The sequence below is a fragment of the Blennius ocellaris genome (genome assembly GCF_963422515.1).
Source record: "Blennius ocellaris genome assembly, chromosome: 18".
NCBI lineage: Eukaryota > Metazoa > Chordata > Actinopteri > Blenniiformes > Blenniidae > Blennius > Blennius ocellaris.
In genome coordinates, this window is record NC_137667.1 from 15,792,670 (window position 1) to 15,808,089 (window position 15,420).

The window sequence follows — 15,420 nt, forward strand, 5'->3', positions numbered from 1 at the left end:
CAGCAAACATGTGGAAGAAGGTGCTCTGGTCAGATGAGACCAAAATTGAACTTTTTGGCCTAAATGCAAAACGTTCTGTGTGGCGGAAACCGAACACTGCACATCACCCTGAACACACCGTCCCCACTGTCAAACATGGTGGTGGTAGCATTATGCTCTGGGGCGCTTCTCTTCAGCAGGGACAGGGAAGTTGGTCAGAGTGGATGGGAAGATGGATGAAGCCAAATACAGGGCAATCTAGGAAGAAAACCTGTTGGAGTCTGCAAAAGACTTGAGACGGGGGCGGAGGTTCACCTTCCAGCAGGACAACGATCCTAAACATAAAGCCAGGGCTACAATAGAATGGTTTAAAACAAAACATATTCACGTGTTAGGATGGCCCAGTCAAAGTCCCGACCTAAATCCCATCGAGAATCTGTGGCAAGATCTGAAAACCGCCGTTCACAAACGCTCTCCATCTAATTTGACTGAGCTTGAGCTGTTTTGCAAAGAAGAATGGGCAAAAATCTCAGTCTCTAGATGTGCAAAGCTGGTAGAGACATTCCCCAAAAGACTTGCAGCTGTAATTGCAGCAAAAGGCGGTTTCACAAAGTATTGACCCGGGGGGGAGGAATACTTTTGCACGCTGCACTTTTCAGTTTTTTATTTGTGAAAAAAATGTAAAGTCATGTATAATTTTCTTTGTACTTCACAATTGTGTGACACTTTGTGTTGGTCTTTCGCATAAAATTCCAATAAAATATATTTGTTTGTGGCGTGTAATGTGACAAAATGGGGAAAAGTTCAAGGGGTATGAACACTTTTGCAAGCCACTGTATGTGTGTGTATTTACTTTTAGACCTCTTAAGTAAACGATGCACTAAATTAATGAATCCCAACGTGTGTGGATGAGGTTTAGCTGTCGTTGATGTTTTATTGTCTCAGGCACTTTATTTTACATTGTATGTATCTAAAGTAATACATGAATAAAGTCTGAGTAAGAATCATGAGGTGCGTTCTTTTGAAAAGGCTTTTTTTGTGTACTTTTAAGCAATGACTGGATAAAATGCATTTTCCCTGAGAGTTTAGACCTGTATATCAGGAGGGCCCTTGATTTTATTCATCATTATGCTGCAGTAATTCAGGGTTTCTGCATTATTAGGAAATGTTCATTTAAATAGGTAACTGAATACAGATCCTATTTTTTCTCCCACTTTTTCAAATCCTTCGAAAAACATGCTTGTCATGAAAAAATAAACATAGGACATTTAATAAATGCATCAAAACATGTGTAAATGCCTTCGTGCTGGTTTACTCCTGTCACCTTTCTGTTTGTTCTTCATGGCAGTTACTATCTCCTGTCAATGCATTTCACAAATCCGCACAAACTTAAATGTGATTATTCCCATTTTACTAAATATTTCTGTTTCGGATCTCAAAAGAACTAATTAATAAACTGGCAAATACTTTAAACACGTGCTTTGATTACTACGCTAAGTACCCTGCTGAAATATATGAGTGGAGCAATTTTGAAAGTCAGAGCTGGCAGCGGTTTATAAACGTTTTCGTCTTCAAATCAGTAGCCAACCTGTTTATTCCCCGACATTAAAGCCTCAGAGGCTTTTTTTTTAAATGTCTAAACATGCGCTTTATCCCCCTATTTTTTTTAAAGGCTGACCCAAAGGAGCTGATCCAATTGGTTACACAGCACGTGTCCTCGTACTCGGATTGGCCAGAGGAGTTGCAGAAGTTGATCGGTCAGCTTCATGTGTACAACGAGCGTTTGACGGACTTCACCCAGGCTCAGGTGTTGCAGGGGTTGGGCCGCGGCGTGGACGTCCAGCGCTTCAGCTCCGACTCGGAGTACAAGAAAGAGACCATCCTCGGCCTGACAGAGTGAGTGGTCTGTGAAGGAATCCGCTTATTTTCTTCAGCTCAATAGGGAATCGAACGGCATGCCAATGGCTGTGATTGTCTTTTGACTATGAAAAGTGTGTTTCATCTGGTTTTTCCAACCACATATGGATTTGAGCTGGAGCTATTTCTCTTTCTCATATAATGACATGTAATGTGACTCTTTTTTTTTTCTTTTTTCTCCCCATTAGGACATTGGATGACAGCGTGTATCGAATCGCCCTATCCCTCGCTAAGCGCTACAGTGTTCCTCTGTGGGAGGTCTACATGACTCACCTCGAGTTCCTCTTCACTGATAGCGGGTACACACACACGCACACACACACACACGCACGCACTTCAACAGTATTAGATAAACCAGGAGGAACAGTATGTTTTCGGTCATTTGTTCAGTTTGCATAATCTATTTTCATGTGTGGATTTACACCTGCATTGTTGATTTTGAGTTTATTTGTGCACACAGCAACTCCTCTCATATGTTAATTTAATAGAAATATGTAATTGGGGAAAAGTGTCACTGCTGTTTCTTCCTTTTGCCTAAAATTGCCTACACAAAAACCATTCATAACTGTGTGTGTGTGTGTGTGTGTGTGTGTGTGTGTGTGTGTGTGTGTGTGTGTGTGTGTGTGTGTGTGTGTGTGTGTGTGTGTGTGTGTGTGTGTGTGTGTGTGTGTGTGTGTGTGTGTGTTGAGAGCAAGAGGATGTGAGTGTCAGAGACTATTTCCATAATTTATTTGCTCTCTGACTTCATAGCTGCATATCTGACGAGCTCTGCACCTTTCCTTGTTTTAATAGAATGCCTTTTCAGCGGGGTAAACCTGTGTGTGTGTGTGTGTGTGTGTGTGTTTGTGTGTGCGTGCGTGTGCGCATGCAATAAATATCCGCCTGTCGCATTCTGATATAAAGAAATGGTTTATGGACTCCACTTAACAATAAATTACAACCTATACCTTCCTAAAACCCCACTACAGTTACGTGTGTGTGTATGTTTCCACCAAAATCTTGAGATCATGACAAATGTGTGAAGAATATTCATGCTCGAATCTCGACTGGAACCATCTGCAATATGTGTATTGATTTAACGGATGGATGGACGCAGGGAACGATATAAATAGAGCAGACGGGAGATTTAAAGGGAAAGACGTATGCAGACAGAAGCAGGGGTGCAAAATGGAATTTAGACTTTTATTGATCCCTTTAGAGAAATAAATCCTCCGCATTCAAGTCATGCTATACTTATTAAGTAGCAGCAGGCAGTTACAGTGCAGTGCAGTGGGGTCAGGACCTGCTTTTCAGGCCAGTATTTAGATTAAACGGGTCTTGACAAGTCACCACTATCTTATTTATTAGACTTATTATTGGTCTGTTCCAGTGTTGGTCATTACAGCCTCTGACCACTGCAGGAGATAGACGACAGTCTGTCATTGTTGGACCCCACAAATTTTTAATGTGTTATATTAACATTTATCGTGCCGCTGTTAACAAGTTCATGCTGACAGCCCTAATAAATATATCAAATTTACTGCAGTTTGTTAAATGGGTTTAACAAGCAAGAATTTCTCAGTGTGTTTTGTCTGATGATCATTTAAATTTTATTCCCTGAAAATGACCTATGCTCAGGACTCACTGTATTTTCATAAACGCTTAACATTCTACACGAATAACACATGTTTGTTGGGTGACACCTGTTAGTTCTTCTTGTCAACGTGAACACAGGCATGACTTTACACAATAGTAAAACATTTTGGAAATGCACTTTCACTCCGTCTCCACTATCAGATAGGCATTTATCAACTTACCTGTTTTGACTTTGAATTGAAGGGGTTAAAGATATTAAAAGTCTCCCTAACGTAACATGGATGCAAAGGATTCATGACTCATGACGGTTTCCCCTGATCACACTGTAAAGCGCCAAAGAGCTGTAAGCGGGAGAGCAACTCTCCGAGATCAACTGTGCAAAAACTATGGTAAAGAGCCTCTGGCAAAAATGGCCACTGGCTCTATTGTTCTGACTTCAGTGAAACCTGTCAACTTTTCAGCGCTGGCTCCTTTCAGTCGATTTAAACGGTGAAGCAAAACAATTGACATGAAATATGTTTTCTTCCCATTAGAGACATAAAGTTTACTGTTTTGAGAAGGCGGGGTTTCTTTTATTGATGGTCGATGTGAAAGCAGGTCAAATGTGTGCAGGAATGTGAACAGATAACTGGAGACGGAGGAGATGGATGATCTGAGTGTCCCTGAGATAGTTCTATTTATCCAGAAGAGACACTTTGCAGAATCGATGCACCGCTTAACACTGTCGTCCTCTCTTCTCTATGTAATGCCATGTAGACCATCATGGATTCATACAAAGACCTTTTAGAGATGTGCATTCTAAACTATTATTGATGTTTCTAATGACGGCTATTAAACCCTTGCAGTGACTTTTCCCAAAAGGCAGGATGAATATATCGTCACACACATACATTCACACTTACAGGCAGTTTATTGTCACCACTAACCCACAAACGCATGTTTTGGGACTGTGGGAACAACAACTGATCACTAATCATACTTTATTAAATCCATTAGGTCCCTCAGGGACCCAAGGCAGTTGTGGCCTCTCCACTTAGGAGATCGAACCTGCCAACTCCTGATTCCAAGTCCACTTCTCTTGGCCACCGCTGCCTAAACAACAACAGCAACAACCAACAACTGACAACAAGCACCACCAATAGCCAACAACGACCACCACGACAACAACGGCTGCCAGCAACAAACATCAACAACAATCACAGTCGCCAAATGCAAACTCCACACAGAAAGACTTCCAAGCCCCGACTAGAACTGGATTCAGTCTCAATGTGAACATCTACTTGCCCTTCAAGTCCCTCAAAAAGACTTTGCCTTTGTTTTTAATTACTCAATTAACACAGACTTTCACTCACATATCACACTTTTTTCCCATTTATCACACTAACCTGACATCTCCCCCACCAGCTTGGGTTGTCTGATTAATTTATAGCTTTCATATTTATATTATGTCGATTATATAAGCTTGAGCTCAACGAGAGTGATCCAGACAAACACTGACGTTTCCAACAACACGGATCCAAGCTCACCATGTCAGTTCCCACCTGCTGCCAGCAGTTTTTCCTCAGCTTGTGCTGCTTTTCCTTCCGTCTGTCCGCGATGACAAATAAAAGAGTCTTTTGTGGCGCCTTCCCTTCTGACTAATCCTCGGCCAAGACGTGTTTTGCTGAGAGCCTAATGAGGAATCCTCAGAGACCGAGAGGACAGCTCTAAATTTTGCACCGACTCTTTCCAGCGGCACATCTGCTGAACTCATCTGGCAAATTTAAAGTTCAGATTTGATCGGGAATTGGCCGTGTTACAACGTCATCCTAACTGTACAGCCCCTACAGTGCCAAAGTGATGTGACTCGGTGTTTCCCTCGGAATTAAATTCTATTTGTGCACACAGCAGCAGACATACATATGGTTTCTGAAATTAAATATTTAATCGCCCTGTATATAAGGTGCTGCAAATATTTGAAACGCCAAGCATCTTGTGGGCAAATAAATATGTAATAACCCTACTACATTTTTTTTGTCAAGTTTTTATTTTTCCTGTTGGTTACTGTTCTCCTCCTCCTCCTCTCGCGCTCCTACCCGCCTTATTATCGACGGCTATCCTTCAGCTTCATGTTGCTTCAGTTGCCACCATAGTGCTGAGGTGTCTGGAAATATTTAAAACAAATTAATAGGACGGCGAGCATCTAAAGGCTCCGTGACACATGCCACCGGTGCCGATTATTTTATTGTTGTGCAGGATCTACCCATTTCCAACTTTCACTCGAAAGACAAACATTTACAGTTAAAAAGTGAAAAATGTCCTTTTCAATCCAAGTTTTGACTTGGAAATCTGCTATATTCTAATATTCGTTTATTTTTCTCTTCAATTTTTTTTTTTTTTTTTAGATTTATCCCTCCGATTAGAAAAAAAAAGAAAAAAAAGACCCCAAAAAACTTGTTGATGTTTACGGCTGTAATTGTCGAAGTCCCCATTAATCTGTTGAGGAATTGGCCAGCTGTCTTTTCTCATTGAAGAAAAGCCAACGACAATCTGTCCGTCTCTCCCATGTTCTTGTTTTGTTTCAGGATGCACAGATGGAGGGGCTGGTCACCCACAGGTCTGTGGGCTCCTCCGTGTGGTTTTGATAAAGCCAGCATGGGGAAAAGAGGGGCTGAGGTTTTACAGTGCATTAAAATCCTCCTTATCTGGAAGAGTAGGGCTTGAGTAGATCAATATGTTGCACTCAATATTGGTACTTGGTGGCACCCACAACTTAATTAGTGTGTGGGGAACGTTTAATGAACTTGATTAGGAACAAAAAAAAAAAAAATGGGACTGAAAAAAGATCCACCTGTTCGATGAACTTCAATGAACTTGTGTGGTTTTAAACCCTGAAAAATATGAAGTGTTCGCTCCTGACTGATTAAAAATCTGGATTAATGATTTAAAAAAAAAAAAAAAAAAGCACATTAACGTACTCGTTGATTCCAGAATCCACCCACTTACTGGTTGTGAAGATGTTCTAAATGAGTCACTTTCCTTCTTTAACATTCGCTTCATATGTTCATTCCTTCTGCTTACTGCTTTTAACACCAGCGTCTCGTCACTTCAACCTTCTAGAGACCTTGCAGCATGCAAATTATACCAGTACTTGTAAAACATTATAAAGTTCCTTCATTTCTTTTTGTCTAAGCATTTTCACTTGAACAGTTTTTATATTTTGTGTTTTGTTTTTTGGGGGGATTTGCTGTGGCATGAAGTAGATTGTGTATTTTGACTTCTTTTCTTATGCATTATACTCATTATTGGGAATGGCCCTAATATGATTTCATGATATTGATGTTGACATTTAATTTATATTCCTGCCGACACAGCTCTTTAAACCTCAAGATAGTAAGCATATTTGTTTCGGAAGACATAAAAGAACTATTACTGCCACACATTTAAATAGCTGATACTTGTGTATTATATATTGGATTTGTGTAAGTGATGACAAAGCATGGTTGTTGGCCTTCAAACTATAAAGCACGAGTATATTATCATAGACAGCAATATATTGTAGATACAATAATATTGCAGGTGAGAACAAAAAGTCATCTGATTGATGCTTTTATTTAAAAATTATGGAAAAATGCATCATATTCAATCACAATACAAACAGTATTTTTGTACAGTTTTTAGTTTGCCCATATATTCAATTATAAATGAATGGCACAGACTTTTTTGTGACATTTTTTTGTAGTTTGCAAAAAAACAACTCACATCTCTTCCACTTGTAAGTATTTTAGTCATTGCCTTGTAAAGGGTTGCTGTGTCACTATGAATCCATTAATACACACTCCTGATAGCACCATGCTTACTAATAGTTTGGCCTTTTTAATCGATATTTCGGTATTTCATACTAGGTCACCAGATTCTTTATCAGAATCAAGAGTTATTGCAGCAAAGTTTAGACAAATGAGGAAGTTGTTGAAATGGTACATGAGAAAGAGAATGTAAAACTGAAGGCTAATGCAGTAAATAAATACTACAATCAGAATTAGGACATAACGTTATTCTATAAGTGCGTTGCTTAGTCCCAGTGATTTATGTGGTTGTAGGTTGCAATTTACATCTTAGGCCTCGTTCATGTTTTGTGGCCGTGTGAAAGCCCCATTCAGATTTTCTTCACACCTCGTTCATATGTGGTACCAATTTGGATGTTTTTCTACATGCGTCTGCCTCTTCATTGACTGACGTCACAGATAAGTGCCGGAGGATAAGTGCCAAAGTGTGGAAAGCTGTGCTCTCTTTTTTTTTTGCCCGCATTTTCCTTTTTCTTTCCCTCCTCATATTGTGGAGGGAACTACAACCCCTTAAAATGAATCTGCACTGGCTGACCAGCATTGCCAGATATAGCAGTATCCCCCAATTGGGGAGCCAAACTCTCTTCCCTTTTAACTTAGTTTATTTTGTGTGTTTGTGTCTTGATAGCATTTTCTTTATTACAAATATAATAGTTTTACGGTTTTAACGTGATTGCTACACAGGCTGAGATTTGGGCTGGTTTTCATGAAGGTTTGTGAGTTTTATATTGTTTGGGCGGGAAACGGTGAGTCACATCTGGCAACCCTGATGCTGACAGGCATGCCACGCGTAAATGTAAATCCTCAGCATGACTTCACGTCGTCTTATGTACTCTGGGGCCTGGAAACATGTGGTCCGATCACGTTCACACAGCAGGTCGTGTTTGAAATGACCACGCAAAAAAAAAAATCGGAATTGAACATCAAGACCTGCGGTGTGAACGTATCCTTAAAGCAAAGACGCAACCAAAAACGGCACATTTGCACCAACTCCAGCATAGGGATGTTGCCCACAGTTTCCCTTCAAGCAGATTCGCTGCAGTACATTATATGTTCATCTGCCGCTGTTTGCTGTGGATTTCATGGCCACAGACTCTGCAGGATTTCAGCCTGGAGCCATGATCATGACCTGGAGCGTGACTGTTGGCATGCTTCTTCGTGAGGGGGGGAAGCCGAGAGAGCATGACCAGGACTACATAACTGTTGGGTTGGAGAATCTCAGTCAAGGAAAAATTACATGCCTGACTGAACTGACACAATGGATGTGATATTTTAAATATTTTAAATAGACATGCCAAATGTATAAAATACAGAAACCAGGTCTTACGCTTCAACTAAGCCTTTGAATTCATTCATGTCATTAGTTGTTTTTTCATCCTTGCATTGTGAAATAGTTACTAGAAATGACAATACAAAATCCAGAATTTTTAGTGACGTCACACTTTCAGCACAAATCGGAAATTGTCAGTGTACTAATGTAAGAAGGTTTTCTTTTGTTAGTTTTTTTTTCCGGTAATTGTGTTCACACAAAATTCCTGACAAACCTCGAGCCCTCACCTCATCGGTAATTCTTTTAGCAAATGTTAATATAACAAGCTAATCAATTCAGTGTGTCATTTTGCTTCGAGCAATTGACTGACAGCCACAAACAAAGATTTAATTTAGTCTTCTTTCATATTGAATCTGAATACGATTTCAATAACTTAATGAATTGTGTGTTTATGTGTCCAGAATATCAATATAACATTATACATACCTTTAATTTGGTGGGTGTGGGCGTGTATAAGTGCAAATCTTACCTAAAAATTGGTTGTTGATGCACATCAAGTCTTGAGGGGTCGGGGTTGGCTGTTGGAGGAAGAGTAGTTCTTTTGTCCAGGTCCTTTAGAGTCTATATATCTGTTTTCTGTTTCTAATGCATTTTTACGAGTTATTTCTACCATGAAAGTTTCCAGGGGATCTTGTGTCTGTGTGTTCAGATGGTGTATTAGGAATTGGCATTGGTGCATTGCACGGAACAAAATAAACATATTGCTGCTGTGATTCAGTCGCATCTCATCTTGAAAGGAAAAGTTTCACTTGCCGTTGTCCTGCACAGAACTCTACGCTACAAAAGACAAGTTTACAACCCCCCCGCTGGACAGTAATTTGTAAACAAATTAGAAGCGCAGATTGCATAAATTCAAACAATGACGTGGGGAATAATTATCGCGACTCCGCCAAAGAGCCCTACAGTTTAATTCTGACTGTCTGATTACCACTTCAATTAAATGTGCTTCTAAATTTAAAGCTATCATCTGACTATTTTTGTTTGGGATGTGACGGATGAGACAACAAACATAATTTTGTAATAGAGGCAATGAGGAAAATGCAGAGCATGACGGAGCCAAGGAATAGACCGCCAGATGGAATCAGATCCATGTCCAGCCTCTTGAAATGGGTGTCACTTATAAAACAAACCCAGATTGGGTGGCGGGAGATCGTGACGCCCGGAGCGACAAATTCCAGCGTAGTTTAACCATTGTTGTAAAAGTGAGCTTCAATGCCAACCAGAGCTATGCTAGAAGCCACCCCAAAAATAAATGAGCCGATGTGCTCCCCAGCTGAGAGAGAGAGAGAGAGAGAAAAAAAAAAAAACGGCCTCCAAACACCTTTCCACATATGAAAGAATAACCAGACATGAGATGACAGAGCCCAGCGTGAAAACTGGGCACCGTATGCCAGTCACGGTTATTTGAATTTCTGCGTGTGTACACTGGCCCAAAAAAAAAAAAAAAGAATCCTCATAACACCCTTCAAACCATCCTACCTGGACAAGTATTTGTTTCTGTTGCTCTTGTTCTGCTGCCTCAGTGCTTTCAGTCACTTTGGAGCTAATGCGATTAACTAGTGAGACATCAGGCTTTGATTGGGGTGACGGGCCGCTTTGCGTGTGTGTCTCTGTGCGTTTGCACTCCGCGACGGGAAGCGAATGAGGGAGTTTTCACTTTGAGTTAGATCTTCTGTTGACTGCAGCCTTATCAGAGCCCCTGTTGTGAGAATGATTAGTGTTATTTACATTATCGAGCTTATTGTCAGCCGCTGCGCTGCTGCCGCGCTCTATATTTTTTTCATTAGCGAAAGCCTCCCAGCTAGCCGCGAAGGAAAGCCCAGAGGAAGCATTGTCCTCTTTGATGTTGTCCCGTTCTGACAGATAAACAGACTTCCACTCACACGAACACACTCCCAGACAGCCACGGATTGCTCAGAGCCCCTCGGTGACTGCCAGCAACGAGCTTGACTTCGCCTTTTGCCTTTTCGTTCTTTGTGTCTCTCCTTGTATAACTTTTGTTTGTGGCTCTCGGAGGATTGTTCGCCCTCCTTCTCTCTGGTGTTTTGCTTGTATTCTTTTTGCTTTCGCTCCCCCATTGTTCGCTACACCTGCTGCTGTTGACTTTTTGCTCCGTGCCAAAACGTGTTCAGCAAAGCCGTGCACAAGTCGTGCGCATCCCGAACAAATCGCTGAATAGTTTTTGCACACAGATTTTTTTCACGCTCTCTGAACTCGGCATTTCCTCCCCTCACGTCCACTGCCTCTGTCACTTCATTTTTTCCGTTCTTTTTTTTTTTTTTACCCACCCCCCAGTCTTTCTTTGTGTGTCAGCCCAGATCAAGTTCTTGAATGTGTTCGCAGTAGTAATCTGAGGAATCCTCATCTGGGTTTTGTGGGACTGTATCTTTGATGATAAGCCTGCCGATTGGTATGCTGCTGTTGTGCTGCTGTTTTCTCAAATTACTTTGCACCCAAATGTTCTCCAGTCTTGATTGTCTTCCTTCTTTGGTTTTGTGTTGATGAATTTTGGGTTGTTGCTGGGTGTTTTTTTGTGTCTTTTTTTCTTATCTTTTTCAGACATGATGACGATAAACATTTCAGATCTTTTTGTTATGGTTTCATTGTTCTTTCTTTCCTGCCATTCAGCAAAAAGCTATTTCAGACACAACTTCAGGTTTTGACATCCTGCCCAACTTGAACAAACATTGCATACAGCATGTGTTTACAACCACTTGTAAAGTGTTTTTTTTTTTTTAGTGATGTCGTTGCCTGTTTTCTTTATATTTAATTCGTTGAGGTTGATCTGACTTAATTTGTCCATTTGTGTTTTTTTTCCCAGCCTCTCCACGAAGGATATTGAAACCCGGAGCGACTCTCTCTGCCTGTTTGCGACTCTGAAGTGTAACCCTCAGTCCTTTTACAGCCACATGACCAAGTATGTTCTTCCCACTGTGGAGGGAACCGACCTCGGCCGCCTGCTCTATTACTACACCTTGCTGGACGCCGCAGGCTGCGAGCCCTATGTCGGCACCACAATCAAACCAGACTCGCATGTCAAACTCCTCAAGAAGCTTCGAGCCGTTGCCAACGGTGAGAAACACATTTGTTTTAGTTTTTTTTTCTTTTTCTGTTCTAATTTCACTGCCAGACGTTTAGCACTAATATGTTGGCATTTTTCTTTTACTTGAAAAACATTTAGATTACATAAAACATTTTATAATTTTGAACACATTCGCTCTCGACTAAAACTAGACAGAAATAGCCCCCATGCCCATTACCTACTTAACCCTTTGTGTTATCCACTGTGCTGATTAGACTAGTGCCTGCTTTCAAATATACAACCAATGTATACACACATACATATTAATGCTACTTTTAGATTAGATTAGATTACAACAGACTTTATTAATCTTATATGAGGAAATTCAATCACGGCAACCTCTGCATTGAGCAATTAGTTAAAGATCGGATAGTGGCAACCAAGAGAATGGACTATGTATTTATAAGTAGATCATGTATGTCTATACATATTAGTATTATATATATTAGTAGCAGTAATATCTACAGTATTCAGTTTCATATTTTTTCTGCTACAATTTGATGTTTCTCATTGAACTCCCAAAAAAGTAAAGATCACCAATACAAATTTAAAGACTTTAAAATACTACTGGAAACCTATAATAGAAATGTGGATCTGATGTAAAAGACGCACTAACATTTTAAGAAGTCTCATATTGTTCTTTGCTTGTTGTTCCTTCTCCCTCTGAATGGACAGTTGTACGTTTCTAAGGCACGAAATGAAAAGTATTCGACATGTAGTATATGAACAACATATTTTGTTCTCTAAATCATGGCAAATGTGAACAGTAAACCCACTGGGAATTGAAGGATTAATGCCTTTCTTTTATTGGCAGAATATCAGCCTGGAGTCTTCATTGTCAGGAAGTCAAGTCCAGCGTTGAAGACTTGAACAAAATGCAACTTGACATGACTGATAACTCGCATACAGATGCTGACAACCCTGCTGGCCTTTGAGTCAGTGAAAAAAACACAAAATTAGATTCAGCCGCATACCAGAATATTTCAGTGTGAAGAAAAGCTAAAATGTTCCCGATGATGGTTATATATATTATCTCTCAACTTTAACTCTTATTCTCTGATCCTGCTCTTTTCCCCTATGTTTGATCAAATATAATAAGAGTTTCCAAAATCAAAAAAAGTAACAAAGTTGGACATTGGAACCTTATAAACAGTTGCCGACACACACCGACTTTGTGGCTAAAGCGACATTTTGGGGGTGAGTCATATTCTGAGGGCACGGCGAGCTCGTTGCAGCATGTCACTGGTTCAGCACTCGAGGCTAAAGTGCTCAAACTTTGTTGTGTACTCGCAAAGGTGGTGTCACTTCTCAGGGAAGTTCAGTAAAGGTCAGCTGGGTGTCAGCTGTGTTTTCACGCCTCACTTCCTCCTTCTGCTCTTCATAGTATCCCAGCCTTTGTAGGTGACACTTGTCTCTGTTTAACACACACATGCACAAATTGCATACACACACACACACACACACACCTGTTAGGCATCCAGAAACAGTTTCACACCAAAACAAAAATTCGACTTGGAAGATGTGATGCAGCTGCAATTCAGCAACGCATTAGTGTGTCAACAGCTGACAGCCGATTTACAGCCATAATGTCAGTTTTCTTAAAAAAAAAATTAAAAAAAAGCCATGTTTTAGTGGCAGTCTTCCTTTGCTGTGGCTCGACATTGTTGATCATGAGAAAATGTACAACTTCAAACAATAGCTCGGGCTTCGATTTGCATGAGTCACTGAATCCTGTAGGCTCATGTCTAAGATGGGCTTCTGTAAAGGACAGGCCTTTAATTCCTTTCAAACAAAGCTCTCGCTGAGAAAAGATGAAGAATTGTATCAAAGTGATTATTTAAACCAGTGTGAATATTACTTGTATAAATTCCCTGACTATCACAGAACATCAGTTAGGAATCATTCATTTCATCGCGCGCAAAGACGCAGCGCAGCACGACAGGGAGAAAATACCACAGATCAAAATACCTGCCTTATTTAAATGATGAAAGCTGAAGGTTACTGCTTTTATTTAGTGTTTACTTACATCTGGTGCTTGATTATAAGTGTTCATCAATGCAGCAATATGTTCAAAGAAGTCCAAGATCTGAAAAGGGTCTCTTTAGAGTCTTATTGTTTTGAACATAATAATATGTAATTGGTTTCTTGTGTATTACATTATTGATACTAGCCAATCGACCTTCATTGCCTATAAGGGTTTGGGTTCTTGAAATCAAACCACCAGTGTAGAGACCAGCTTATTATTAGTGTATGTGTAATTAAGTTTTATACTATTCATTTTATGCTTTTCCAGTCTTCCAGGCACCTTCTTTGCCTTTGTTACCAAGGCTAAGCTCTCAGAGCACCTGCATTTATCCCAGCCAAGGAAGAGCATAAGGGAGCTTTACAGTACATCACTGAGCTAATGCATCAGCAGACAACACTCATGAGAGCAACTAATCATTTAAAGTAACCAGTCAACCTAACCTGGAGAAAACCAAGCCAGGCCCAACATGTAACCTCTACTTCGAAAGGCCTTTTTGGCCAACAGGTTTGAACCATACCAACCTTAGGTTCAATGCTTTGCCCAAGGACACTTAAACACACAAGAAGGCGGAGACAAGGATTAAACAGGCAACCCTACGATTTGAAGACGACCCGCTCGGCGACCTGCACCTTAACTCCCCTGTTAAAATGACAAGTAACACTTACATCAGACACATTCACTTAACAATTTCATTGCAGAGCAAATACAGAAAAAGAAAGATGATCACACTCGTATTCACTCCTATACTGGCAATTTGAAGATACTCGTTAACCACAAATGCATTTTTTTTTTGTGTCAGTGGACACATGTGAAGAGACGGCATGCAAACTCAACTCTGGATGTGTCAGTGTTCATCACTACCCCTCTCTTCTCTGCACCCACATACTTCCACCACACACTCTGATCAGCCGCATGCTCGACAGCCCACTCACACATAACAAATATGTTTGATAATTAGTACAATTCACTTGGTGAAATTGTCACTTATTGCAATTTAAAAAGGTTCATTATTGGCAAATGTGGGAGTGAACATAAAAAATAGCGTCTTGTATAGGCAGTGATAATTAACCCGTCCTACAAATGTGATGTGAACAAATATCCAATAAGACAGTGTTTGCGTAACCATGTTCATCGGCACAATTGAACATTCATTCCTAAGGAGACTTAATAAATCAGTGCACAGCAGTGGCAATATAAGCACTAGGAAATGCACAGAACTGAACACAATATTACCAAGTGAAATGGATTATTATGTTTTTGTCACGTCTATTGACGTTGTTGCATCGGCATTTTGAATCTTACTCTTTTTGTTCCACTTGTGGTCCATCTGTTTGTCTCACATTCAGTCACTCACTAACAATAACACCGACACGTTGTCAAGGTATAGCCCACATGTGTACACTCGGCGTTACACAATTGTATCGCGCAGGGTCTTGTCATGTCCCCAAGGCCATTAATGCTTCACTTGAACAGCCCAAAGCAGACACACAAACACTCATTTGTAGTCCTGTACTGGCACATACGAATGGACACAACCAGATGTACTTCGGGAGGCATTCAGACAGGACAGAGACGGGTGGTGTGTGTCCCATATTCCTAACAAATTTCAACATGGTACCACGTGACTATTGGAATGTGGTCTCCTGAGGAAGGGGCAGAGATGCAGCTGGGGAAAGATGGAGGCAGG

The 15,420-nt window shown here is 40.5% G+C and overlaps 1 protein-coding gene across 1 annotated transcript in view; it reads left to right on the plus strand.

The window, feature by feature from the left end:
- The window catches only part of nbas (NBAS subunit of NRZ tethering complex), a 185,847-nt gene that overhangs the window by 113,064 nt on the left and 57,363 nt on the right, over positions 1–15,420 (plus strand). Inside the window, exons 42-44 of the mRNA XM_080514319.1 lie at positions 1,652–1,875; positions 2,085–2,195; positions 11,447–11,697. Of these exons, the coding sequence (XP_080370445.1) occupies positions 1,652–1,875; positions 2,085–2,195; positions 11,447–11,697 (586 nt within the window). The remainder of the gene's footprint in view (positions 1–1,651; positions 1,876–2,084; positions 2,196–11,446; positions 11,698–15,420) is intronic.